This window comes from Eubalaena glacialis, chromosome 2 (genome assembly GCF_028564815.1).
Source record: "Eubalaena glacialis isolate mEubGla1 chromosome 2, mEubGla1.1.hap2.+ XY, whole genome shotgun sequence".
In the NCBI taxonomy this organism is placed as follows: Eukaryota; Metazoa; Chordata; class Mammalia; order Artiodactyla; family Balaenidae; genus Eubalaena; species Eubalaena glacialis.
This window is the reverse complement of record NC_083717.1, coordinates 24,326,302-24,352,858: the sequence shown is the minus strand read 5'-3', so window position 1 is coordinate 24,352,858 and position 26,557 is coordinate 24,326,302. Positions and strand designations below refer to the sequence as shown.

Genomic DNA, 26,557 nt, shown 5'->3' with positions numbered 1-26,557 from the left:
GAAGAAGCGAGACTGAATGAGACCACGGGGTGGGCGGGGCGCGTGGGGCAGCTTCCGCGCAGGCGCGGTGAGGCCTGTCTGGCCGACCTTCAGCAGAGCCGGTATCACCATGTTTTCTCCGGCGGGCCTTGCAGGGCTCTCGGCCTGGGCCGTGCATCCGCAATGGTATGGCAGCTCGCGGTGGGAACGGGAGGGTTGCGACGGATGGAGGGGCTCAGGCAGGGGGCAGGGGAAGCGGGTGGAGGCGAGTGGGACGGAACCGGGGTCGCAGGGCCGGCCAGGCCCGGGTCCCTCAGAGGCCCCGGAGCCCGGGCTGCAGGAAGCGCTCGGAACCGGGAAGGGCGCGCCACGTCTCCGGAGGCGGGCTGGGGCGGGGTGAGGGCCACGAGGAGTGCTCATCTGGGACCTCGAGAGTGGGGCCTTGGGCCCAGTTAATTTCAGGGCAGTCGTGGATCCCCTCAGCTACTAAATAAATGCTTAGGGAGCCTCTGCTGCGCGCCAGGCGGCGAGCCTCTGGGAGGCCTTACCCGGGCCCTCAAAGTGGGGGAGGGGAGGGGAGGGCCCCAGGGAAGGTCCAGCGGAAGGTTAAGGTGTGCTTTTTGTCCTTGGCGCCTTTTGAAACTCTCCGGTGCAGAGCGCAGTAACCCCCAACGCGAACTAAGCAACGACCTTGCAGCAGGCGCTTTGCTGGGCCCAAGTGAATAAAATAAGTGCCCTCGTGGGTTGCAAAGGGGACTTTAAATATCTGTTGGCGAGGAAGGGGAAGACACCTTGCACTATCTCGAAACCGTTGTGCTGAATCAGTAACCCTGCAAGGTCATGACATCGTCCCAAGGCCCCGAGGAGGAGGAGAGAGATGGACTTTCATGCGTCATCTGTTCACTGCCATGCAAGTTTTAGGGATTTTAAACGTTGGTTTCCCCCCACCCCCAGAAAAAGCATCTTAGAAGGCCTAGGAATAGGCAGACAAACGTTGGTTTGTATGGTACCCTATAATAGCATGAGATGTGTTGAAGCTAGACAGAGTCTGGAAGAATTTCAGATACAGTGCTAAAGGGTTAGCTATAGACTGTAGCACTTCTCCGGTTTTACAGTAAAGGAGAATTCTAAGGAGCCACCCCACTAAACTAGATTTTTGTATCCTAATTTATGAGAAGGGACTATAAAGCATTAATTAAAATAGGTATGTGTTCATTAAGCAAAAAATTTATAACAATAAAAGATTTTCAGTTTAATGAAGTAACTAAATCTGATGTGAAAAACCTACATACAAATGTTAGTGGATTTGCCTTGGAATTCAGAGTTTCTTTCCCCTAATATTGAAAGAGTATTCATGGGAAGTAAGAAGTCACCTTAGTTGGATTCTCACTGGTATAGGTTGTCCCATTTCTTAATCACTCAGCGCACATTTGTTGGGTGCTTGCCCTGCGCCAAGTTGGCACTGTGGAAAGTGCTAAAATGTGGTGAACAAATTGACATGGTCCTGGTGAGCTTTGTGGGACAGTTCCTCACATGCAGTGGTGCTCTGCAAACATCAGCTCTCCTTCCTTCCCATCTTCCTGTGCATTAATGTTATCTGGAAGTATTTTTAGAACTTTAAGTTACCCAAGTTGATATTTAAAAATGGACAGTTTCTGAAGTGAGGACAAAATATATTACATAAAATTGTAAAAATAACTTTTAAAAAACCTGTAAGATCTTTTGAAGAGCTTTAGTAAAGAAGCATTTAAGCGCTCTCTGGGTCTGAGACAACTACTATATAGGGTGGGGCTTAAACTGGAACCTCAGTCAGCAAATAAATGTCGAAGTCCTGACCTTATTCCCTTTGGAGTGTTGGTTTTAAATTGTTAGGTTATGAATATTCATCAAACATCAGTTTCCACCTTGGAAAGCATACTCTGTCCTCTTCCTTTTCATATGTTCCATCACTCTGGGTGCCTGCTGTCTTTCCTGCCTCTTCTGCCTTTTCCCTTCCACTCCCTATAATTGCCTTTTAAATTCAGAAACTAAAGCCATCTTAATGTTTCACACGCCACAGAATTAATTTGGAAGGGAAATATATTATACTTTTGTCTTTGCAGAACCAGAAAGAGGCATTTCCTTGGTTGTGTTTTGGTTATTGAAAGCTTTTTAAAATGCAATTTGTTGTTATAGTTTTGGTTTCAAGGAGGTTAGCATACCAACATTAACTAAACATTAGGCTTAATTAAACTTATAGTCAAGTTGTTTTAATTGTTCAGAGTGTCAGTAAAATACCCTAAATTTTTGGAAATTAAACTTTTTTTTAAAAGTAGTATTTAAGAAAATGGAAATAAGAAATTTGGGGGGGAAAAGAGTGATTTTTCTATCTCAGATCAGGGGGAAATACATTTCTATTTCCTAGTGTTCCACAGTGTCTAAAATGGAACTATTTTATAATAGGAAACCAGTAGGCCGTAAGTTGAACTATGGACACTGAAAAGGGAGAGAGATGGCATTTCAGGGGAGAGAAGAGAGGCCGTCATCTGAGGCTGAGATAGCAGATATTTACTTTTAAACTTGAGGCAGCAGCCTGTAGTGTACCCGATGGAGTGGTGCCAAACTGCCCGGCTTTGAATCCTGACCACCGCTCACCTGGCAGTGTGGCCTTGGGCAAGTTACTCAGTGTCTCTGTACCATTTCCTCATCTGTTAAATGGGGGTAATGCTAGTACCCCATTCATTGGATTAGTGTGAGGATTAAGTGAGTCAGTATTTGTAAAGAACCGAGGACCGTGGGAAAAATGCTTGTGAGGATCCAGATGTATCAGTTGAAAAATGAAAACGAATTTATACGTACATGTTCTACATAAAATGTAATGTGAGAAGGTTAGAAGCCTAACAAGACTGGATTGTGGGTCATGGTTGGTGATAAAGTTCTGGGGAGTCACTTGGTGGAGAGGCTGGGGTCGGACTTTCACCCAGGCATTCAGTGTTAGAATTAGACATACTTCATAATTTTCTTTTCCTTAGGAATTAGTGGATGCTGCTTCTTCCTTAATTTTTATATTATTCAGCATTATACACTCCTTAAAATTCATTCAAGCTGTCTGTAATTTCTTTGAATGATACATAGTTCACCCACGAACCTGCTGTGTGATCATAGTAGATCATGGTAATCCGCCATCTATCTGTGCGATTTGCCCTCTGCTGTATTTGACGTGTTTCTAGTTTCTCAGATAATCTCCCGAGAATTTTTCAGGACATGATGCAATTTTCCAGAACACAAAACTGACTCAGAACTTCCTTTATCTTCTCATTTGCAAAAACTGTATATTCAGTAGAGCAATCTGTCGCTAGAGAGAGTTCAGATCAGCTCGTGGTTATTTTGCACTCAAATTGTACTTAAAAAATAACTTTGTAACACAGATAGACATGTTTAGAATTAAGTGAAGTCTAAACATGAGAGTGCTTCAAAATTGGGGAAATTAGGGTGTGTGCACAGCAGAAAGAATCACAAAAGATCCTATATCTTCCTGCATACCTCTCACTTGGGATACGTGTGGAGACCCGAACATTCTGTGTTCATCCAGATATGGCATGCAGTTCAGATTTTGTTCCACATGATGTGCTCTGACTAGAAACCTGTGTCAGTTAAATTGGAGTGCATGCATAAGACCATACTGTCCCAGTGTCACTCTTTATAGTCTCTAAATTTAGAATGTCTGGGCAAAAAAGTTGTTATTCCAAAAAAAGAAAATCATCCCCAAAATATTACTTTTCAAGTGCCATGATGAAAAGATGTTCATGGGATGGTCATTATGTCGATAAGTCTGCCCTCTGAACTAGCAGAGCTTGTCAGTGTTTCACAGCTTTTATCTTTGCCTTTGGGGGATCCACTCTTAAAACCAAACCTAGTATTTTCCACGTAGTCTCCTTCCTCTTATTTTCTTTATTTTTCTTTGTCCGTGGCTGAGTAATACCAGTAGTAAGATACGTAAGTCAAGAGATTTTTAAAAAATAACTGTTCTGGTTATGAACTTTCAGACTTTTGTGCACATAAACACATAGAATCACAAAAATGGCATCATATCTTATTTCGTAGCCTGCATTTTTAAGTTATTATAGACTTTTTTTAGTCTATTTTTTAGTACAGTTTTATAGAAAAATTGAGTAGCACAGAGAGTTGCATATACCCACACCCCACTCTGGACATTTTCCCCAGTCATCAACATCTTGCATTAGTGTGGAGTGTATACTACAATTAATGAACCCGTGTTAATGCATTATTAACTAAGGTGCATAGTTTCATTAAGGACACTCATTTTGTTGTATACTTCTGTGGGTTTTGACAAATGCATAGTGACCTGTGTCTTCCATTACAGTATCATGCAGAATAGTTTCACTGCCCTAAAAATATCTCCCTAAAATCCTGGCAGCCACTGATATTTTTATTGTTGCTATAGTTTTGTCAGTTCTGGAATGTCTTATAATTGGAATCATACAGTATGTAGCCTTTTCAGATTGGTTTCTTTCACTTAGCGTTATGCAATTAAGGTTCCTCCATGTCTTTTTGTGGCTTGATGGCTCATTTATTTTTATTGCTGAATACTGCTCCAGCTGTATGGATGCACCTGTCTGTTCATCCATTCATTCATGTATTGAAGGACATCTTGATTCCTTCCAGTTTTTGGCAATCATGAATAAAGCTGCTATAGGCATGTGAATGCAGGTTGTCATGTAGATATAAGTTTTCAGCTCAATTGGGTAGGTATTTAGGGGTATGATTAGGGGTATGATTGCTGAATCATATGTTCAAACTATGTTTAGATTTGTAAGAAGCTGCCAAACCATCTTCCAAAGTAGCCATACCATTTTGTATAACCACTGGTGATCAGTGAGAGTCCCTGTTACCCCACATCCTTGCCGTCATTGGTATTGTCAGTTTTTGTTTTAATTTTAGCCACTCTTTGGGATTTTCTATGTAGTTGATCATGTCATCTATGAACAAAGACAGCTTTATTTCTTCCCTCCCAACCTGTATACATGTTGTTTCCCTTTTTGTCTTATTGCATTAATTAGGACTTCAGTACAATGTTGAGTAGGGGTGGTGAGACAGGACATCCTTTTCTTGTTCCCAGTCTTAGGCGGAAAGCTCCTAGTTTCTAACCATTAAACCTTAGGGGTTTTTTTGTGGATGTTCTTTATCAGGTTGAGGAAGTTCTCCTCTATTCCTAATTTGCTGAGAGGTTTTTAATCATGAATGGGCATTTGATCTTGTCAGATCCTTTTTCTGCATCTATTGATGATATAATTTTTCTTCTTTAGTGTGTTGATGTGATGGATTATATATTTGAATTTCGAATGATGAACCAGCCTCACATACCTGGAATAAATCCCACTTGGTCGTAGTGTATAATTGTTTTTAATACATGGTTGGATTGCATTTGCTAATATTTTGTTGAGGATTTTTGCATCTATGTTCATGAGAGATATTGTTCTCTAAATTTCATTTCTTATATAATGTCTTTATTTGGTTTTAGTATTAGGGTTATGCTGGCCTTATAGAATTAGGACATATTCCCCCTGCTTCTCGTTCTAATTCTCCTTTTTTTTTTTTCTTTAATTTTATTTTTTTTTTGGCACCAACTACTATGTCTACTGATAGGTACAAATCTGTCTCAAAATTCATTATCTCCAGGGAGATCTCCCCCACCCAGTTTTTCTCTCTTGGTTAAATGACAACACTGTTCATTTTAGGTCATTAAATTAGAAACCTTTGGGTCAGCTTGCTCTCACATCTGGTCTCCTGTTGCTTTGCCAACCTCTCAGTCCAGGTGCTTGCCTTCTCTTGTCTGGAAGCCCCTTGTTTGGCCTCCATGTCATCAACATTTGGTATCATTTTATGCTTTTCACTGCCATCCGAGATACCTTACTGAAAAACTAAACTGATTTATGGGCTTAGAAACATTCATCAATTCCCCAGTACCTATAAAATAATATTTAAACTTATTAACCCAAGCTATGTCTCCAGCTTCAAAACTACATCCAGTTCCTAGGAATGCCCTCCTTAGGCCCTCCTTCTTTATGCACAAATTTATCGATTCTTCATTTCTCCCATGGAGCTTTCCAGGCCAACACAGGTACTTTATGGACTTAAGAGCTAAAAGATAATGTATATTCGATAACATATCTTCACCAGTAAGAGGAGGATCCTCTCGTAATTTATCTTTCACCAGCATTACTTTTAAGTCAAGTCATTTTGACTTTAATGCATTAGCACTTTAAAGACTGTAGAAAATATTTAATGTAAATTTCATGTAAATCTAAATTTGCATAAATCTTGTTTATGAGATAATAGTATGCTTCTTGTGGTCAGAGACCATGTCCTGGAGCAGAGTAGCTGCTTAGTAAAAATCTTACTGATTTGAGTTGAAAAAGTTAAGAATCAGTTTAAATAAACTACTTTGACACATGTGGTCATGTTAGAATGTGTAGTTGACCCTAAATGTTATTTGAAAAGGTTTCAGTGAACTGAGGAAGTCAGGAACAATATAGGCAAAGACGTAGGGGTGGGAATAGAGCATGTGTGAATGCCATTGTGACTTCAGTGGAAGCTTTGTGTTAGATCAAATAGAATGAGACCTTTGATGGTATAGGGTTTGGTATCAGTATTGAGGAATTTATGTATATATACACACACACATACACACACACACACACACACACACACATTCAGAGTCTTATAGATCATTTCTTTATGGGACACTTTTTAAATTAGTTTATCAACTTTGAAAGTTTTTCTTTGAGCTATTTTTCAAAAAACTAAAATGTTTTTTACCACCTTTATTCTCAGGATCCAAGTTCGAAATATGGCAACCTTGAAAGATAGTAAGTACTTTATCACAATATGTGAATTAAGAAGAACTAAATTTTGACAAATAAAAATGTGCTGCTTTAGCCCATTTACGTATTTGGTCAAAATGGACACAGTGATGGACACACATGGACACACATCTGTGTGCAGCATTGAACTTGCTTTGGAAAAGACCCATGTGAGGTGACACATGGCTGTTGATTCTGTTGTCTGTAGAATGATAATGATATAACTAGAAAAAACTGTGTGTGTATAAAATGTTATGGAATATGTGGCTAAAGGCCATTTTCAGTACCATTTAGTGTTTTAAATACATAATTTATTGATACTATTATGTTGCCGTTTTGCTTGTCCTGTCCAGGTAGCGCAAGGTCTGAGTTATTGGTACTCTGACATTAAGCCTAGCTTAGCAGCTGCTGTTAATTGAAGGTCTAACTGCTAATTATTCTACCTTGCAGTTCAGGAAAATATTTCGATAAATTCACAAATGAAATCGTAACTCCTTTATCTTAACACAGCACTTCTATTTTTCAGTTACCAGGCGACTAAAATCAATCAAAAACATCCAGAAAATTACCAAGTCTATGAAAATGGTAGCAGCAGCAAAATATTCCCGAGCCGAGAGGGAACTGAAACCAGCCCGAGTGTATGGAATAGGATCCTTGGGTAAGAGGAGAGTACAGTCACAAATTACGAAGTACCGTTTAACCTAGAGATCACTGCTCGTGACTCATCTGTCCTGAGTACTTCCCGGCCCCCATCTATCACAGCAGCCCTGTGCGGGTGGGGACCGTCAGAGCTCCCGCTTTGCAGATAAGAAAAACTGAAGCCCAGTGCAGTCATAACTACACCTCTGTGACTTGGCATCTGAGCTTCTCTATTTGTTAACCACTGTATGTGATCATGTTCACTTTTAAGATATTCTGAAATTTTTCTTAGATTATTAAATATACCATCAAAAGAACTTGGAAATTTAGTGCATCAGACTCAAATGCTTGATTTCTTCCTCTTACACTGTGATGTGATCTTTTAGGACTTCAGGGTGGGGAGAGGGTGCCCTGCAGTGGAAGGTGACTGAGTAGTCATGGATGTGACTCTGAGTACATGAGCAGAATATTTAAACATCAACTGTAAAGAGGGAGAAATTTGCTTATTTCCAAATTGAAGAAAAGATGTATCTGTATCATCTGTGTGTTAGTACATCTATGTATTACATATAAATTACCTTGTACAATAGTTTTCTTGTGCTCTTCATATTTTTTAAGCATGCATTTATAGCATGCTTTTTTTAATCAGTGTTTTTTTTTTGGCTGCATTGGGTCTTCGTTGCTGCGCGTGGGCTTTCTTTAGTTGCTGTGAGCGGGGCTACTCTTCCTTGCTGTGCGCGGGCTTCTAATTGCGGTGGCTTCTCTTGTTGGGGAGCACGGGCTCTAAGCACGCAGGCTTCAGTAGTTGTGGCTCGCGGGCTCTAGAGCACAGGCTCAGTAGTTGTGGCACACGGGCTTAGTTGCTCCGTGGCATGTGGGATCTTCCTGGACCAGGGCTCGAATCCGTGTCCCCCTGCATTGGCAGACAGATTCTTAACCACTGCGCTACCAGGGAAGTCCAGTCAGTTTTTTTACATATAAATTTATTTATTTTATTTATTTTAATTTTTGGCTGCGTTGGGTCTTTGTTGCTGCGTGGAGGCTTTCTCTAGTTGCGGCGAGCAGGGTCTACTCTTTGTTGCGGTGCGCGGGCTTCTCATCGCGGTGGCTTCTCTTGTTGTGGAGCACGGGCTCTAGGCGCGCGGGCTTCAGTAGTTGTGGCTTGCGGGCTCTAGAGCACAGGCTCAGTAGTTGTGGCGCTCGGGCTTAGTTGCTCCGCAGCATGTGGGATCTTCCCGAACCAGGGCTCAAACCCATGTCCCCTGCATTGGCAGGCAGATTCTTAACCGCTGCGCCACCAGGGAAGTCCTAGCATGCTTTTTTAAGCATGCTCTAAAGAAACTTTTGTATGAGAAAACGATAGGGCACTAGGCTTCAGTGGAAATGGCTCCTTGCTTTAAAAATGCCTTATTTAGGGAATTCCCTGGCAGTCCAGTGGTTAGGACTTGGCACTCTGACTGCCAGGGCTCGGGTTAGATCCCTGGTTGGGGAACTAAGATCCTGCAGGCTTCGTGGTGCAGCCAAAAAAAAAAACAGCCATATTCAGCTTTTCCTAGGAGGCGTAATGGAGACTTGCTAGGTTAGGGTTAGCAATCATTAACAGCCCCGGCCGTTTGCTCTCCCGAGTCCTGTTCTCTAACCAGCATAATACGGAGCACCTAGTTAGCGGCCCAGTAGAGGTTGATAAATTACTCTAGCCTATTTCTATGAAAAGGGGAAAGTCATTCACTGTTCACCTTTCATGCTGAAACGAGTAAGTGTAATAAATTTGTTTCCCTTCAAAACTCTATAACCACAAAACTATCGAATAAGGAAATTGACTCAGATATCTAATTATAATATTTGTGGTGTAATATTAAAAATTCAAGTTAAGGCTGCCATTCAGCTTCTAAGTCCTTCAAACTAAAAAAATACTAACTGCTAGATATTAAATGGCTAATCATTTAAAATATTTAAGAACTTTAAATAGACATTTTATGCTGTACAATATAAAACATAAAAAGAGACTGAAAAGGAATATTTTCTCCACTTCCCCAAACTTTAGAGTTGAGTATTTACTTCTCTCTGCTTTTTATGGAGGGTCCTCAGGTATTGAAATTTGAGAATCACTGCTCTATACTGAAAAAGGCAATAGCAGGAATTTTGTTGAAGTGGGGGAATGTGGCAGCCATGAAGATGCACTTTGTAACTAGAGTGAGCACAGCTGCTGAATCGTCCTGTGTTTTTGCACCTAAGCCATGCTTCCCACGGGCTGCTCCTGGCCAGCACCTGAGCACAGGTGGGATACTCAGGTAGGCGTGTTCTTGTGAGACTTGGGGCTCCCTGGCAGCCTTGCTGAACTTTCCCTCAACTGTACAGCGGTCCAGGAAGCTGCCACCCCACCTTTCTTCCCACTGGTCAGACTGGCATCCTGGTGTGATGGCTATTCTGACCTCCTTCCTATTTTCTCTCACAGGCATTTCCCCAGTAAAATCCATGTATATTTTATCCTATTTAAACACCTCTTGCCTTCTGCTTCTTGGAAGACCAACAAAGTGAGGTTGTTAGTAATATCAAAAATAGGGACTTCCCTGGCGGTCCAGTGGTTAGGACTCCGTGCTTCCACTGCACGGGGCACGGGTTTGATCCCTGGTCCCGCAAGCCACGCAGCCCAGCAAAAAAAATTAAATAAAAAATAAAATGGCATCCATCATTTTAATGTCAACAGTTTTCATAAAAGCTTGCTATGTAGATTATATGAGCATTTCAGTAAATATTTTCTGCTTTTTTGGTTGTACACTGAAGATTTGTCTTCTTTAGAAATTTGGCAAGTCTAGAGAAGTTGGTACTTCTATAAGTCTGGCCTTTTTACAAGTTCTTTAATTGTGCTAGCGATTTCTTTTAGTCAGTATTTAAGATAATTTGGCCCTTAGGAACCTTTGTCTTAATAGAGATTTAAACCTTTATGGTTTTCAGCCTGATCGTAAATGAAATACGTGCACAGACACTTGATTACATTGAAGCATCATTTTGTAAATTAGGGATTATTGCTGTATTTAGTGTAATTACACATACTTTTTTTTTTAGCTCTATATGAAAAGGCTGATATTAAGGTGCCTGAAGACAAGAAGAAACATCTCCTTATTGGTGTGTCCTCAGACCGAGGGCTTTGTGGTGCTATTCATTCCTCGATTGCTAAACACTTAAAGAGGGAGGTGGCCAATCTCACAGCAGCTGGGAAAGAAGTTAAGATTGTTGGAGTAGGTGATAAACTCAGGAGTATACTTCACAGGTAATTTAAGTATATATTGTTTATATTTAAAAGGCTGCAAGAATGAATAAAGGGAAGTTTCTTTGATAGTTTATTTAAGCAAGGTGTCTTTTTTTTGGGTACCATTTTATACACAGAGGTTTTGTTTTGTTTTGAATTTTTTTCCAGAATATAGTAGAATGGATAGATTTCCTCTGTTTTCTATTTATCTTTTGTTTTTCCTTCTTCCAGACCATAAATGGAATACAATAGGAATATCAGAAGCTATGGGTTTTTGTTTTGGGGGGTGTTTTTTTGTTTTTTTTTTTAATGAGGACCCTAAGGAGCTCTCACAGCCTGGAAATGCCAGAAATGAATGACAGTTGATTAGGACTGGAAGGAGAGAAGTAAAGGCAGAGAGAAATGTAAGACAAGAAAGACCTGATGTTAGTCCTTAGTTCTTGGCAGGTGCTGAAGGAAAGGGACAATCATGGTAATGTAGGGACACCTTAATTCAGTGAACACCCCCCAGCCCCCTCAAAAAAGCTTGATCTGTAGTGAGAGTGTTTTTTCCTTGTTCTCTGTTCTTTCAGCAGAAGTATTCTGTTAAACTATTTTATGTGACCTCTTCATTTTCATGTAGGACTCATTCTAACCAGTTTCTGGTGACATTCAAAGAAGTGGGGAGAAGGCCCCCTACCTTTGGGGATGCGTCGGTCATTGCCCTTGAACTGTTAAATTCTGGATATGAATTTGATGAAGGGTCTATCATCTTTAACCGATTCAGGCAAGAAAAATGTTGAAATCCGAGCTTTTTTATGTTTATGTTCAGATTTTTCAATTAAGTAAGTGTCTACTTAACAGTTTAAAATTATACTTTTGGAATTTACATTTGCTTTTGCCATTTCTAGGTCTGTCATCTCCTACGTGACAGAAGAAAAGCCCGTCTTTTCCCTTGGTACCATTGCAAGTGCTGGTAAGTAGGTTTTGTATGACGAGTATTTTTCCTATAGAAAGGAGAGATTTGTACATGTAGGAAAACAGTGATTGTCAGGGTGGCTTTTTTTCAGCAGTAACAAAAATAACGTTGGGCTGTTTCTATCACAGTCTATTAGTGGCTTCCATGAAATCATAAACATTTATTGTTTGACAACTCTTACTCCATTCTTTCATTAATAGAATAAATAAATAAATATCCATTGAAGGCCATCATTAGATATGATTTCTGTCCTTGGAGATTGAAGAACTTAGCTAGAATGATCTATTGGCTTTGCAATCTGTGTGTGGGAGCCCTCCCTAACCACAAAACAGATGCTCTAGAATAGAGATTTGAACACTATTCACAACTAATATACGTTGAACAACTCAGTTCTCTTGTTTTGCTGTTTAAACAAAGTGATCATTGCTCAGTGATGCATCCTGGAAATAATACTCAGGAACTGATTTTATTTTCCCTTTTTGTATATTAGATTTCTCCTGTTCTAGGTGTATAACTTTGACATTTTTAAAAATAAATTATTTATTTTTTGGCTGCATTGGGTCTTCATTGCTGCGAGTAGGCTTTCTCTAGTTGAAGCAGGCGGCAGCTACACTTCATTGCAGTGTGCAGGCTTCTCATTGCAGTGGCTTCTCTTGTTGCGGAGCACAGGCTCTAGGCGCATGGGCTTCAGTAGTTGTGGCGCATGGGCTCAATAGCTGTGGCTCATGGGCTCTAGAGCGCAGGCTCAGTAGTTGTGGCACACGGGCTTAGTTGCTCCGCGGCATGTGGGATCTTCCCGGACCAGGGCTCGAACCTGTGTCCCCTGCCTTGGCAGGTGGATTCTTAACCACTGCGCCACCAGGGAAGTCCCTATAACTTTTACATTTTAACGTCTTAGAAATTGGAATGCTTCTACCAGTCGATGGCATGTCATTTTTAATTGGCTATGTTATTTTCTTTCTTCATGGTACATAAAATAGGAGTTATAATCCACCGCATCTTAAGTTTGATGAAATCTAGTACTGTCTCAGCACTTTACACTAATGAATGAATTTTGAAGTCTGCTGCTACGTTTCCACTGCCTAATTACTAAAACGCACAGCAGCCTCTTAACTCTTCCTCTCTTCCACATTCTCAGAAAAGCTTTCCCTCCCTTATTTTCCTGACACTTTCAGATTTCCCCAATAATCAAATGGCTGAAATGGGATTTTTATATTACACTATACGAGTCTCAGTTCTTTCCTTAATTTTCTTTATTGAAAAAACACAGTCACTGACTGTTGGGTGGCTTCGTGCCCAGCACGCTGCTAGAGACTGTCCAAAGGATTTGTATCCGTGAAATGTGCTGTTACTTTAAATGTGGACTTCTTAAGTTTTATGAAGTTAAGCATTTGAAGTAGAATATCAAATGCTTTGTTTACACATCATATTTTGCTGAAAATCTGCTATTATCTGTAGTACGGAAATAGATGAAGCTTTTAGAACTGAATCCTTTAGCCAATCTTACATTGACTTCTCTGTGATTATAAAGAGTTTTTATACTAGGAAGCTGTCTTGATTAAATCAGTCTTTGTGCTGTATCGCTTTAGAGAAATCCATGGCTTGTTTTAACAGAGAGCATGAGTATCTATGATGATATTGATGCTGACGTGCTGCAGAATTACCAAGAATACAACCTGGCCAACATCATCTACTATTCTCTGAAGGAATCCACCACGAGTGAGCAGAGTGCCAGGATGACGGCCATGGACAACGCCAGCAAGAATGCTTGTAAGCACTGAGCATGTTCCTGAGGGAATTCCCTTGCGGAAGGCAGCATGAAGACCCTCACGTCAAAAGGCATTAGCGATTCTGGAAGTGGACCAGGAAGCAGGAGAGCTGGGGTCTAGTCCTGGGCTCTGCCACCGATTCTGTGAGGATAGAAAAATTATATTCTCTGCCTTAAAGGAAGTAATATCTTACTTGGTACGCAGTAAGTGTGCAGGTACTTTGAAAAGGTATCTCGTGGCAGAAACAAAAATACCTTCATAAAATTTTTTGAGTGGCCAGTTTGGGTATTCAAAAGGAAACAATCTTATTTTTGAATTAAGCAACACATGTCTATAAATGAGTTAGTGAAAAAGGTATTCTTTTCTAGTTTCAGCTCTTGTTGTCTAATCTTTTGTTTTGTTTTGTTTTGTTTGTAGCTGAGATGATTGACAAATTGACTTTGACGTTCAATCGCACCCGCCAAGCTGTCATCACCAAGGAGCTGATTGAAATCATCTCCGGTGCTGCGGCTCTGTAAGTAACCATGCGTCGCCCTCAGACTCCTTGTCTCATCTGTGCCTGCTAGTTTAACCTTTGCATGTTTAAGTTTTCCATTTTGTTTTGTCTGTTAAAGATGAAATGATCCATTGCTTAATCTTGTTTCCTTAATCGTAGAACATAAAGTTTGATGTAAATGAGATCTCTGGTGTATTTTGATTGTTTCAGCTGAAGTATTCAGGCTTAGTTTCTTCTTTTTAGAAATTAGTGTATTGCTAGCTTTGACTTTCTTCAAGTTTTAGGAATAAGGATGTGAATAATTCAGTATCATTTATAAAATCTGTCTTTGAAACTTAAAATATTATAAATCAAGCTTTCTGAGTTACAGGACTGGTTTGGGGTTTGGTTTTATATAAATCTGCAGATCATTGAATGGTGGTAGGGTCCTGGAATTTTTAAATTAAGTTTTCTGTATCAGTACTGTCTTACAGTAGTTCTTAAAATACCGCTTTCCTCAAGAAAATGTCTTGGTTGTCTAGCTAGATATATTAACGTTTGTGAAACCAGGGTTACGATAATGGGAATTCTGTTTTAAAAATTATTAAGTTGAACACCCATTATATGCCTCATACAGTGCTAGGCACGGTGTTAAAGGATGTGATCCTTTCTTCCAAGGCATTTACGTGCTAATAGGATAAGAAAAAAATGCAGATAATTGTGCTGAAAGATAAAATGTGTCGTAAGTTATCTTTGACTCATTCTCTCTCACCTCCTGCTAACTGGTCACCAAGTTCTGTATATTTTACCTTCGAACTATCCCTTGACCCTTTCCCCTTTATGCCCTCTTCACGCAGATCCTTATCATTTCTCTCCCAAATTAAAAAATATATTTTTTGAGTGGCACATGTTTTTTTCCCTGAAATGCCATCCTTCCCCTGCACCCTTGATTCTACATCTGACTCTGTTTATCTTTCCTAACGGAGCTGGGGTAATCCTTTCTTCCAGAAATCCCCCCTTCCTGGTTTGAGTGGGGCAGCCTCCTGTGCTTCCCTTCATCATAGCGCTTACACGGTTTTACTAGGAGTTGCCCTTTTGTTTGTCTGTGTCCTCCTGCGGCTTGGGACAGGGAGTGTCTCATTCAGTCTTGTAGCCCCATCACCTGGCACATACTTCCTCAGTAAATATTTGTAGCGTGAATGAATGACGTGCCATGAATATATATATATATATATTTTTTTTAATTAATTAATTTATTTGTTTTTATTTTTGGCTGTGTTGGGTCTTTGTTGCTGTGCGCGGGCTTTCTTTAGTTGCGGTGAGCGGGGGCTACTCTTCTTTGCAGTGCATGGGCTTCTCATTGTCGTGGCTTCACTTGTTGCAGAACTTGGGCTCTAGAGCGCAGGCTCAGTAGTTGTGCCACACGGGCTTAGTTGCTCCGCGGCATGTGGGATCTTCCCGATCCAAGGATCGAACCCCTGTCCGCTGCATTGGCAGGCGGATTCTTAACCACTGCGCCACCAGGGAAGCCCGCCATGAATATATTAAGACCTGGAAGTTCAGCAGAGAGAGAAGTAACATTTTATTGGGGATGTGAAAACGTGAATCCAGGTTTAAGGATCAGGGAAAGGTTTATCACTACGATGACATTTAAGTTGGTCCTTTTGTCTCTGGAGGATAGAAATGGGCAGAATGCCAGAGACACAAATAAACTGGTTGAGACTGTTCTGTAAGTGTTGGTTGGATCCAGCAGGCTTCCTTCTCTTATTTTGCTTTCAAGCGTGAGTTTAAGACTAATCCATCTCTCAGCCTGGTCACTACTGCTCTGTTAACATCAGAGTCCAGTGCAGTGATGAGCGGCCCTGCCATTTACCAGCTTGATAGACGTGGTTAAGATACTCTCCCTGCAACGCAGTTGTTTTCTATGACATGGGGGTTAATACAGGGATTAAATAAGTGTATTATTCACGTCCTCCTTGCTGTACTTCGTACTGCTGGAGCCACGCCGACTTCTTCTCGGGTGGCGTGCATGCAGAGGCCTGGGGGACAGTTTTGACTGCGCTCTGAAGGTCCGGGAGCTGTGAGATGTGGAGAGCCAGGGAAAGAGGAATGAATGCTCAGAATAGACGGAGGCTACAGCCTCTGCAGAATTGAGGACCAGGCTGTTTCTTGATTAGGAATGCGGGGACTTGGCTGAAAAGTAGCAAAACCAGAGAAATGAGGAGAGGGAGATTGGGACATGAAGACCAAGAATTTTAAAAAGGACTCAAATAACTGGAAATTGACTAGTTTTCACTTTCTAGAAAGGCAATCTAAATCCTTTATTGCAAGTTAGCTGTGCAGCCCCACGGTGGATTATTTATATGAATGGACCTGCATGCTCTGTAACCTGTCAGCTCTTCTGCTTAAAGGCTTGAATACAAACACATTTGGCTCTTTGGTAATAATATAAAAGGCAATAAACCATAATTGAGGTACCAAATATTTAGTTGCTAGCCTAGAATTTTTTAATATATTGTATGCTATTTATAGAAAAGTTGTGGTTTAAAGTATGCTTTCATAGTCCTGCCTACTTGCATGAACATGGTTTTATTGCTTCTAACCAGATTCAAGTCTATGACCTTTTATAACAATCATTGAATCTGTTTTAAGGGAATATTTTGGTAAGTATTTATGTGATATACTCAAGGTAGTGAGTGAGGAAGTGGGCTTTTTTAGTCAGAAATTGTATGATTAACCAGCATGGATTGTTTCTTGACCTGCTTGTTTTGTGTTTGTCTTTTTCTTCTAATATAATAACCCAGGAACTAATGAAAATCGAGTTTCATCCTCAGACAAGAGGTAAAGTGGTAATATTTCACACACTCTCCCCTACCCCGTCAGAAAAGAAACCCAGTCAGGTAGAATTGAAGGTAATTCAGCAGCAGTGAAACTGATTCCCTGAGAGATGAGATGGCCAGGCCATTAGAGCAGCAGCCAGCTTGTGGGAGTATGTGGGTGATGCTAGTGGGCTTTTTTTTCCTTCTTAGATATACTAAATAAACTGTAAGGATAAAGAATTAGCATTCTTAGGACCTCTCTGGTGGTCCAGTGGTTGGGACGCCACGCTTCCACTGCAGGGGACACGGGTTCGATCCCTGGTCAGGGAACTAGGATCCCACATGGCTCATGGTGCGGCCACAAAGAAAAAAGAATTAGCATTCTTTTGAGTTATTAAATACAGGCTGGTGAGGAGCAGTGGTTCTCAAACTTCCTGGTCTCAGAACGCTTTGATATCTGACTTCACAGAGGATAGCTCAGTTCTCTCCATTTCTGTATTCATTCTGTTCTGATATTACATGTCACGTAGGCTCTGGAAAACTCCACCGTGTGCACCTGAGAATGAGAATAAAATAGGCAAATAACATTGTTATAAAAATAGTTTCGCCCTCACGGACCCCATGAAAGGGTCCCCAGACCAAAATTTGAGAACCACTGGTGTAGAGTAGTAGCATTTTATTATGTAGAGTCAGTTCTTTAAGTCCCACTGAAATATGTATTACCTCTTGACATCTTTATTTTTCAAAAAACATTGTTTTTTATTTGTTCTGTACTTTTATCTTTCAGGTAAAGAAGATTCAGCCAGCTGATTTTGTTTTTAGCTTACTGCTGTCCTTGTCAGAAGAAATTGTTGGTCCATTGTTTAAATTAGTAAAGACAGCGAGATATTTGTAAATTATCTTACAATAAATGACTCACCATAAGAAAATCACTGTCTTTTCTTATTACATAAGAACAGCAGTTTTCCAAATGAGATCTTAAAACACTTAAAAATATTAACATGCTACTATTAAGAAGATAGTTGAACAGGCTCCTCTGATTTTCTGGTTGCCTAACAGCCGTGGAAAGCCTGGCCTCCGTGGGGTCAGAGTGGAAGGAGGAGGCACCAGGCCACAACCCCAGCCCAGGCACCCGAGCGCCACACCTTCATAGAACAGCCAGCACAGGGAAGCAAACGCGCTGTCCAGGTCATCTGCTGTTTCTCATGTGCACGGTGTAGAATTTCAGGCATATACTAAATCTAAATAAATTTTTAAATCTTTTCCAAGGACTGAGAAACATTTCAGTAGGATATTTACTCCATATTCGCATTTAGATAACCATTAAGATTGGGCGCGTGAGCTAATTCCACACAGCGAGTTGGCCATGCCAAAGTGTCAGGGTTTTTTCCTATTTATTTAAAAGAGGGCTTAGGGGTTTTTATTGCAAAAGTAGTATAGGAATTACAAAAGACTGTAGAACTATAAAAAAATACAAAGCCCATTCTCACTTAACACTTTATATTACTCTTTTAAAAAACATTAAATAAATACATGCATATGCTATTATTTTACCAATAACTATTCATAAAAATGAACAATAAGTAATATAAAAATGGATTAGCAACCACAAACCTGTAAAGAGCAGTGTTGCCACTTTAAGAAGAAGGCTGCCAGGGAAAGATAAACTGAACAGAATCTCAGGGTCATTTTCTAGCTTCCCTGAAATGTTACAAGAGGCATTTTGATTTCCGAGCCTTGGTGACATTTGTTTTTCTCTGAAAGCTCATAGGTCTTTACCTGTGTTGCTCTGAAATGTCACAAGGATAATTGTTAATAAGCATCCTTGGGGAAGTCTTTGCACACTTGGACGAGTACTTCTGTGTTCTTAATTTTTGGAAGTGGAATCGATGACTCAGACTATGTACATTTTTTAATTTAATGGACACTGCCAAATGGCTCTCAAAAAGATTGTAAACTTGTGCTAACAGTGTATAAAATTGATTTCCTCTACTCGCTGAGACTTTGTCTATCTTTTAATCTTTAATGATCTGATGGGTGAAAAGATAATAGACTACTCACTCATTGCCCATTTTTTTAAGTGAGTTTTTCTCTTTTTCTCATTGAAACATAAGAGTTCTTTGCATATGAGTGACATCAGCTCTTTTGTGTTGCAAATTAATTTGTGTTAGAAAGTTTGCACTTCCACTACTTTCTTGCAGATGCAGCATGGGGTCTTGAGAAATAAAACTAAGCAAGGATTTAACACGAGTGTTCGATGCATAGAGCAGTGGTTAAGAGCATAAACTTGGGGCAAACTGGGTTGGAATCCCAGTTCAGCCCTTACCAGCTGTGTGACATTGGACAAGTTACTTAATCTTTCAGTTTTATCATCCGTAAAATGACGATTAAAATAGTACTTACCTCATAGTGTTATGAGGACTAAATGAATCAATATTTGCAAAATACTTAGAAACTGATGTGGGACGAATGCTGTGTCTGTGATTAAATGTTGCCTGATCTACGTAAGTGACCATCGGTTCAATATCATGTTTCTGATGTTCTGTGTATTAGCACTCTTAAATTCTGGAGCTACGATGATAATAATTATACTTCCCTATAGGAGCTTACAGTCTGGAGCAAAGACAAGCAAATAATGAAAAAAAAAAACGTGGTAAGGTTTTTTGGTAAACTGTTATTGAAGTATAGTGTATGTACAAAAGAAGGCATAATTCATAAGTTTATGGCTCAGGAAAATTTGCAAAGTGTAAACACTCATGTATCTACAATCTAGATCAAGATCTAAAAGGTCCTATCGTTACAGAAGCCTCCCTTGTGTCCCTGCCCTTTTTGTTATCTGCACAAAAGTACCCACAGTCATGACTTCTGTCACCATAGATGTGTTTTGATTGTTTTTGAAATTTAAGTAAACAGAATCATACAGATGAAGCCTTTGGGGTCTGCTTTTTCTTAAAATTCAACATTATGTCTGGGAGATTTCATTCACATTTGTAGAGCAGTTTTTTTCATTGTTTTATGTTACCACACGCGATAAATATCTTAGAGTTTAGTAATTCTGTTGATGGACGTTTAGGTTATTTCCAGCTTGGAACAATTATAAATGCTTCTCTAAATCTTTTGTGCACCTCTCTTGGTTTAAATTTGAAAGAATTTCTGTTGTGTACATACCTAGCAGCGGGATTGCTTGGCCATAGGTTCTGTAAATGTTCTGCTGCTTTGGCACTGCCAAACACTTTCACAGAGTGGATGTATTGATACCAATTTATACTCTCTGGCAGTTGTCTACATCCTCATCAACACTAGGTATTGTCACCCTTTTTCATTTTGCCATCTTGGTAGGAGTGTAGTGTTATATAATAATACCTTTAACTTGCATTTCTTTGATGGCCAGTGAGTGGGGTTAATCATGCATATTGGTTGTTTGGAACTTAGATATTCTCTTTCCAAAAGTTTCTGAGCACTGTGTGTGTGTGTGTGATTTTTGCTTCTTTTCTAATTGAACATTCTATTGAGAGAATTGTAGATTCACATGCAGTTGTATGAAATAATACAGAGCGATCCCTTGTACAGTTGCCTCAACTCCCCTCAATGGGGGCTTCCCTGGCGGTCCAGTGGTTAAGACTCTGCGCTTCCACTGCAGGTGGAGCGGCCAAAAAAATAAATAAGTAAAAATAAATTCCCCCAATGGTAATATTTTACAAAACTATAACATATCACAACCAGGATGTTGACTTGATACAATCCAAAAATCTTTCAGATGTCCCCAGTTTTACTTATAGTTGAGAATCTGAACTCATAAGGACAACACTTATTTAGATAACCTAGGAAAATGGGAGGGGGGAGAATAGTAGCTTAAAATGTTGGGTTGGATTCCCTGAATTTGCTTTTTTTTTTTTTTTTAATTTATTTTATTTTTATTTTTGGCTGCGTTGGGTCTTCGTTGCTGCACGTGGGCTTTCTCTAGTTGCAGTGAGCGGGGGCTGCTCTTTGTTGTGGTGCGCGGGCTTCTCGTTGCAGTGGCTTCTCTTGTTGTGGAGCACGGGCTCTAGGTGCGCGGGCTTCAGTAGTTGTGGCTCGTGGACTCTAGAGCGTAGGCTCAGTAGTTGTGGCGCACGGGCTTAGATGCTCCGCGGCATGTGGGATCTTCCCGGACCAGGGCTCGAACCCGTGTCCCCTGCATTGGCAGGCGGATTCCTAACCACTGCGCCACCAGGGAAGCCCCTGAATTTGCTTTTTAAAAAAAGAAAAAAGCCCTAGAATGGCTAAGATAAAGAGATGATTATATCAAATATGGACTGAAGTCCCATACATATACATGCTGAGAGTTTAAATCAGGATAAACACCTTGAAAAACTGGTCGGCAGTATCTACTAAAGTTGAACATTTGTATACCAAATGATCAACGATCTAAAATATATACTCATCAGAAATGCATGCAGTCACATGTACAAGATATTCATAGCAGCACTGTTCTTAGTTCAGATAACCATGCTTTAAAAAAGGGGAAAGAAAGGTTTATTTAAGATGTCATGGTAATTAAGATAGTGTGGTGGTGTTTCAAGGATAGAAAAATAGACTAATGGAACACAATAGACTAGAAACAAATACGTATACAGCCACCTGATTTATGAGTCACTGTAATTCAATGTGGAAAAGAATATTTCCAGTAAATGCTGCTGGATCCGCTGGGTATCTCTATAGGAAAAATCCCTGATCCTTATCTCATACCATACACAATTTTAATTTGAGATAGATCATAGATATAAAAGTAATAATATAGCTTTTTGAAGAAAATAGGAGAAAGGCTTCGTGATATTGGGAATAGCAAAGATTTTTTAAACATGACTCAAAAAGAACTAATCATTTAGGGAATTCCCTGGCGGTCCAGTGGTTAGGACTCAGCGCTTTCACCACCATGGGGCGGGTTTAATCCCTGGTCGGGGAACTAAGATCCCACAAGCCACACAGTGCGGGCCAAAAAAAAAAAAAAACTAATCATTTGAAAAACATTGATAATTGGCTTTATTAAAATTAAATTTAATTATCAAACGACTGAGGGAAGATATTTACAATACAAATAAAGCTTGTATATAGTGTTTTTTTAAACACCCACAAATCAGTAAGAAGACAGAAAATCCAATTTTAAAAAATGAGCTTGGGACTTCCCTGGTGGTGCAGTGGTTAAGAATCCGCCTGCCAATGCAGGGGACACAGGTTGAGTCCTGGTCCAGGAAGATCCCACATGCCGCGGAGCAACTAAGCCCGTGCGCCACAACTACTAAGCCTGCACTCCAGAGCCCGTGAGCTGCAACTACTGAGCCCCCGTGCCACAACTACTGAGCCCTCGTGCCTAGAGCCCGTGCTCCGCAACAACGGAAGCCACCGCAATGAGAAGCCCGCGCACCACGACAAAGAGTAGCCCCTGCTCGCCACGACTAGAGAAGGCCTGCATGCACCAACACAGCCAAAAATAAATAAACAAATTTTAAAAATGAGTTTGAACTATTAATAGACACAGTAACAAATGAATTTCCAGGGAATTATGCTGAAAAAAAAAATTCTGAAAGATTATATACTATAGGACTCCATGTATATAATGTTTTTTGTGTGACAAAATTTTAGAAATGGAGAACAGATTAGTGGTTGCCTGGGATTACAGACTGGGGTAGGGGAGTAATAGGAAAGCTGGTATGGTTATGAAAGGGCAATGGGCACAGATCAAACTGCTCAGGATCGTGAATGTGGTGGTAGATTCTTTTTTTTAATCTATATAGGTAAAAAGTCACACAAATATACACACATAAATGAGTATAAGTAAAGCTGGGGACATCTGAATGAGATGTGTGGAAGGTTATAATTGGTGAGCACATAGCCCAGTTTGGGGGAAGATGAGCCCAGTTTGGGGTTAGATGACCAGACTGAAAAGGCATCCTAGCCTGAAGGAGGTGAGGTTTAAACTAACTCACCAACAGAAGGGAGCAATAACCAACAGAAATTAAACTACTGGGGTGAGATAAATCTGGAAAGGTGATCTGAGGCAAGACTATGAGCACCCCATGCTATGCAGTTTAGACCCATAGAAAGGAGTCTTACAAAGCAAGCTTGAAAGTGCCCCCCAGGTCACACCCCCTCCTTGTTTGCTAAGCATCAGATCAGTGCAATAACAATGACAAATGTTTGCATTAGTAAGGTTTACTACATAACTTATTTCTGAGACCTGTCTAGAGAGTATCTGAAGTGCTAGAAATGTTAATTTTAATATTCCAAGATTGAGTTTCCATTGTTACAATTCCTTTTTTCTAATAATTTGTCCTTTAATGAACATTTGTTTCTCTTACTATTTAATATGGGATATTTGCAACTTTCAGAAACATTATTATTATTATTGTTATCACTGGAAACTCTTAAGTTTGAAAACTGCAGTTCTGAGCCCCTGCCAACACCAGCTGAATACAAAGTGATGCCACTGCTGCACTGGGGCCCACAGTCCTCAGCTAGAAGACCCATTCTCTGCACTGAGACTGAAACCAGAAAATGAGTCATTGTGGGCCCCCAGTTAGAGTGGGGTCACAGGAGGCCAACTAACAAATGGAGCCTTGGCCCAGGTCCGGCTCACACTGGGTTCCCCGGGTTGATGGACCCACTCAGGGTCAATTCCCTGATTGTTGAATGTGTAAGTAGAACACACATATGGGGAAGTTGGTACAATCCCCACGCTGGTTCCTTGGCCTCTGGGGTAAGAACTATGGCAGTGGGAAGGCTGAGCACAAACTTTTGAGATTGGCCCTCCAGCTTGGGGAGGGCGCAGGGGGGAGGGGGAGGCAGAAATCAGGGCACCCTTAAAGACCTAAAGAATGCAGGGGTTGGGGGAGGGGCAAGACAGGGAAAAGGGATTCAGAGGTACAAACTACTAGGTATAAAATAAGATACAAGGATGTAACATACAGCACAGAGAATATAGCCAATATTTTATAAATAATAACTGATGCCCAATGTGACAGTGTTATAAGGTGGGGCCTTTGGGAAGCAATCAGGTAATGAGGGTGAAGCCCTTATTAATGGGATTAATGCTTTAAATAAAAGAGATCCGGGATTCCCTGGTGGCGCAGTGGTTGACAGTCTGCCTGCTAATGCAGGGGACGCGGGTTCGAGCCCTGGTCTGGGAGGATCCCACATGCCGCGGAGCAACTGGGCCCGTGAGCCACAACTACTGAGCCTGCGCGTCTGGAGCCTGTGCTCCGCAACAAGAGAGGCTGCGATAGTGAGAGGCCCACGCACCGCGATGAAGAGTGGTCCCCGCTTGCCACAACTGGAGAAAGCCCTCGCACAGAAACGAAGACCCAACACAGCCAAAAATAAATAAATTAATTAATTAATTTAAAAAAATAGTGAAAAAAATTAAAAAATAATTTTAAAAAAGCTGTAGTGATTTAAAAAAAAAAAAGAGATCCCACAGAGCTCCCTAGCCCCTCCCACCTTGTGAGGATACAACCTGAGAAATCTGTGCCCCAGGAGAGGGCCCTCACATGACCATGCTGCACCCTGATCTCAGACTTCCAGCCTCCAGAACTGTGAGAAATAAATGTCTGTTGATAAGTTACCCTGTCTGAGTTATGGCAGCCAGAAGGAACTAAGACAGTACGGACTACCATAACGCACTGCTCAGGATTAAAGGCTTCAGTGTTCTGTGGAATTGCCCCAGCTGCACTCAGCTCCTTTGCCCGAGATCACACACCCTTTCCAGGGAAGCCCTCAGGCAATGACTTACCAACAAGGGAATATAAAGGTCCAGACCCCTTGTCCCAACTCAGGACAGAGGTGATAGGCCATCCCCAAGTTAGAGCTCCCTATGGGATTGCCTGAGGCCCTCCTTGAAAATGCAGTACGACCCCTTTCCCTTGCACAGGTGTGGATCCCAGCAGCACTCAGTAAACCTGCAGGTTGATCTCCACCTCAGAACTGGAGAACTGAATCTGCGACACATGGTTATGTAGGGGAATGTCCTTGTCTGGGGATATACACGCTGAATTGTTTCCGGGTTAAATGTCACGAAGTTTGCAACTTATTTTCAAACTGTTCTGAAAAAAAAAAAAACGGTTTGTGTGTGTGTGTGTGTGTGTGTGTGTGTGTGTACATAGTAAATGTGGCAAAATAGTCAATATTAACAATTGGTGAATCTAGGTGAAGTGTGTACCTGTGTTTATACTTGTTTCAACTTTTCTGTAGGTTTGAAATTTTCCAAAATAAAAGATTAAGGGGTAAAACACACACACAGAGGCAATATAAGAGATGTAAAAGGAGCCTGCAGAAGTATTGGAACAGAAGAGAGCAGGGTGTTGTAAGATCCAAGGTACTAGAGTTTCAAAATTAAGGTAGTGTTCAACATTCTCAAATGGCTACAAAATGGTCAAGCAAGTCTAGGACTGAAAAGTGTCCCCCAGATTTAGCATCTAGAAGGTCCCTGATAATCTTGGGGACAGAAGTGTCAGTGGAGAAAATATTATAGGCACCCTGCCACCTAGCATCTTGCTCCTTGTCTACAGACTGTCATTTAGCGGAAGAATCATATTTTCCATTCTACTGGGTTTCTGGGACTTCAAAAAAAATTGAATATTATGTTCAAAGTTCTGGAATGGTCCCTATAAGGAAAACGTAGAGCCATGCAGCAACTCACAGTTTATTGGAGAGGCATGTAAACTCAAATACTAAATGCACTGTGATAGGTGCAAGAAGAGGGGAACACAGGAGGGAGAGGAGGGGAAGGGAGGAACACTCCAGAAGCTTTTAGAAGAAAAAAGCACAAAAGGATAAACAGACTGAGTAGGTGAGCCACTGCAACCTGGCTACCCATAGGCTGAATCTGGCTTAACCGTGGGATTAGTTTGGCTTGCAAATTAAAACTTTAAAAATGTATTTCCAATAGTTAAAAATATTGATCGAGCTATTGATCACAAAATCTCGGTGTCCCGCATCTGGTTAAGATCTGGCAACACTTGGCTGGAGCGAGGAGAAGACTGGGGCAGGCAACAGTTCTCCATACACAGACTGCTTCGCTGAGTTAAGGACTTTCCGCAGGCAACTGAGTCCTTTCTTCCTTTGACAGGTCCCAGAGGCTGGTGAAGGGCACATCGGCAAACTCTTGCCCACAAGCATGCCACCCGTTTTTGTAAATAAAGTTTTATTGAAACCAGGGCTGGGATTAGAAAGAAGTGAGTGAGGCCGGAATTCGGGGGCAGTGGTTGGATTTTTTTTAAATTGTATTAAAATATTAGTGATCTTGATTACGTTTTCTGCTGCCCCCGTAAATTTTGCCCGGAGGTCAGTGCCACGCTGGCCACACCCTGCACCCTGCCCTATTGTGAAGGGTTTTCAATGGCATGCTTAACAGCTTGGACCTGATTTAATCTATACAATGGTAAACAGCTTTTTTTTTTTAGCGGAGGCAAGCAGAGGATTAGATCCAAGTCTGGGAGAGTCCTGAAGTGACCACGCCCCAAATCCCACCCCTGCACTCACAGCCTCTCAGATTCCCACTCTTCTCTAACACCCGCATTTCAGTTTCATATCCCGGCTCGCTCTTCGGCCCCTGAACCACTGACGTTCCCTCCTCCTTCATCTCCGAGCGAGCACCCCGGGAAGGCCCCAAGCACCTGCCTCCTCGGGCGCATCCTCCACCGGCGCTCTGAGCTGCCGTTTCCTGCATCCTTCCAGGCCCGAGAGTCGATACCGGGACCATCGCTCTGCTCCAACGGGGCGGAGCTTCCTCATCGGCGCGCTCCGCACTCGGCTAGTGCTGCCTCCCCCC

At 41.1% G+C, this 26,557-nt stretch overlaps 1 protein-coding gene and 1 long non-coding RNA gene across 4 annotated transcripts; one reads left to right on the top strand and one right to left on the bottom strand.

Annotated features, from left to right (window-relative positions):
• Positions 1-53: 53 nt before the first annotated feature.
• On the top strand, positions 54-17,681 carry ATP5F1C (ATP synthase F1 subunit gamma). 3 transcript variants are annotated; one of them, XM_061179509.1, is made up of 10 exons: positions 54-165; positions 6,814-6,848; positions 7,369-7,500; positions 10,548-10,752; positions 11,354-11,497; positions 11,622-11,686; positions 13,304-13,459; positions 13,876-13,972; positions 16,738-16,774; positions 17,540-17,681. In XM_061179509.1, exons 1-9 carry the CDS (start codon positions 110-112, stop codon positions 16,742-16,744), a joined length of 897 nt encoding a protein of 298 aa, XP_061035492.1. In that variant the 5' UTR covers positions 54-109; the 3' UTR covers positions 16,745-16,774; positions 17,540-17,681. The 3 variants fall into 3 exon arrangements, with proteins under 3 accessions (XP_061035492.1, XP_061035501.1, XP_061035512.1); XM_061179518.1 differs by lacking the exon at positions 16,738-16,774; XM_061179529.1 differs by lacking the exons at positions 16,738-16,774; positions 17,540-17,681 and having other exon boundaries at positions 13,876-13,976.
• Positions 15,209-26,446, bottom strand: LOC133082744 (uncharacterized). Its single transcript, XR_009698988.1, has 3 exons — positions 26,403-26,446; positions 17,009-17,308; positions 15,209-15,484 (listed from the first exon to the last, which is right to left on the bottom strand). It is a non-coding gene; the product is annotated as an uncharacterized LOC133082744 (long non-coding RNA).
• Positions 26,447-26,557: the final 111 nt, after the last annotated feature.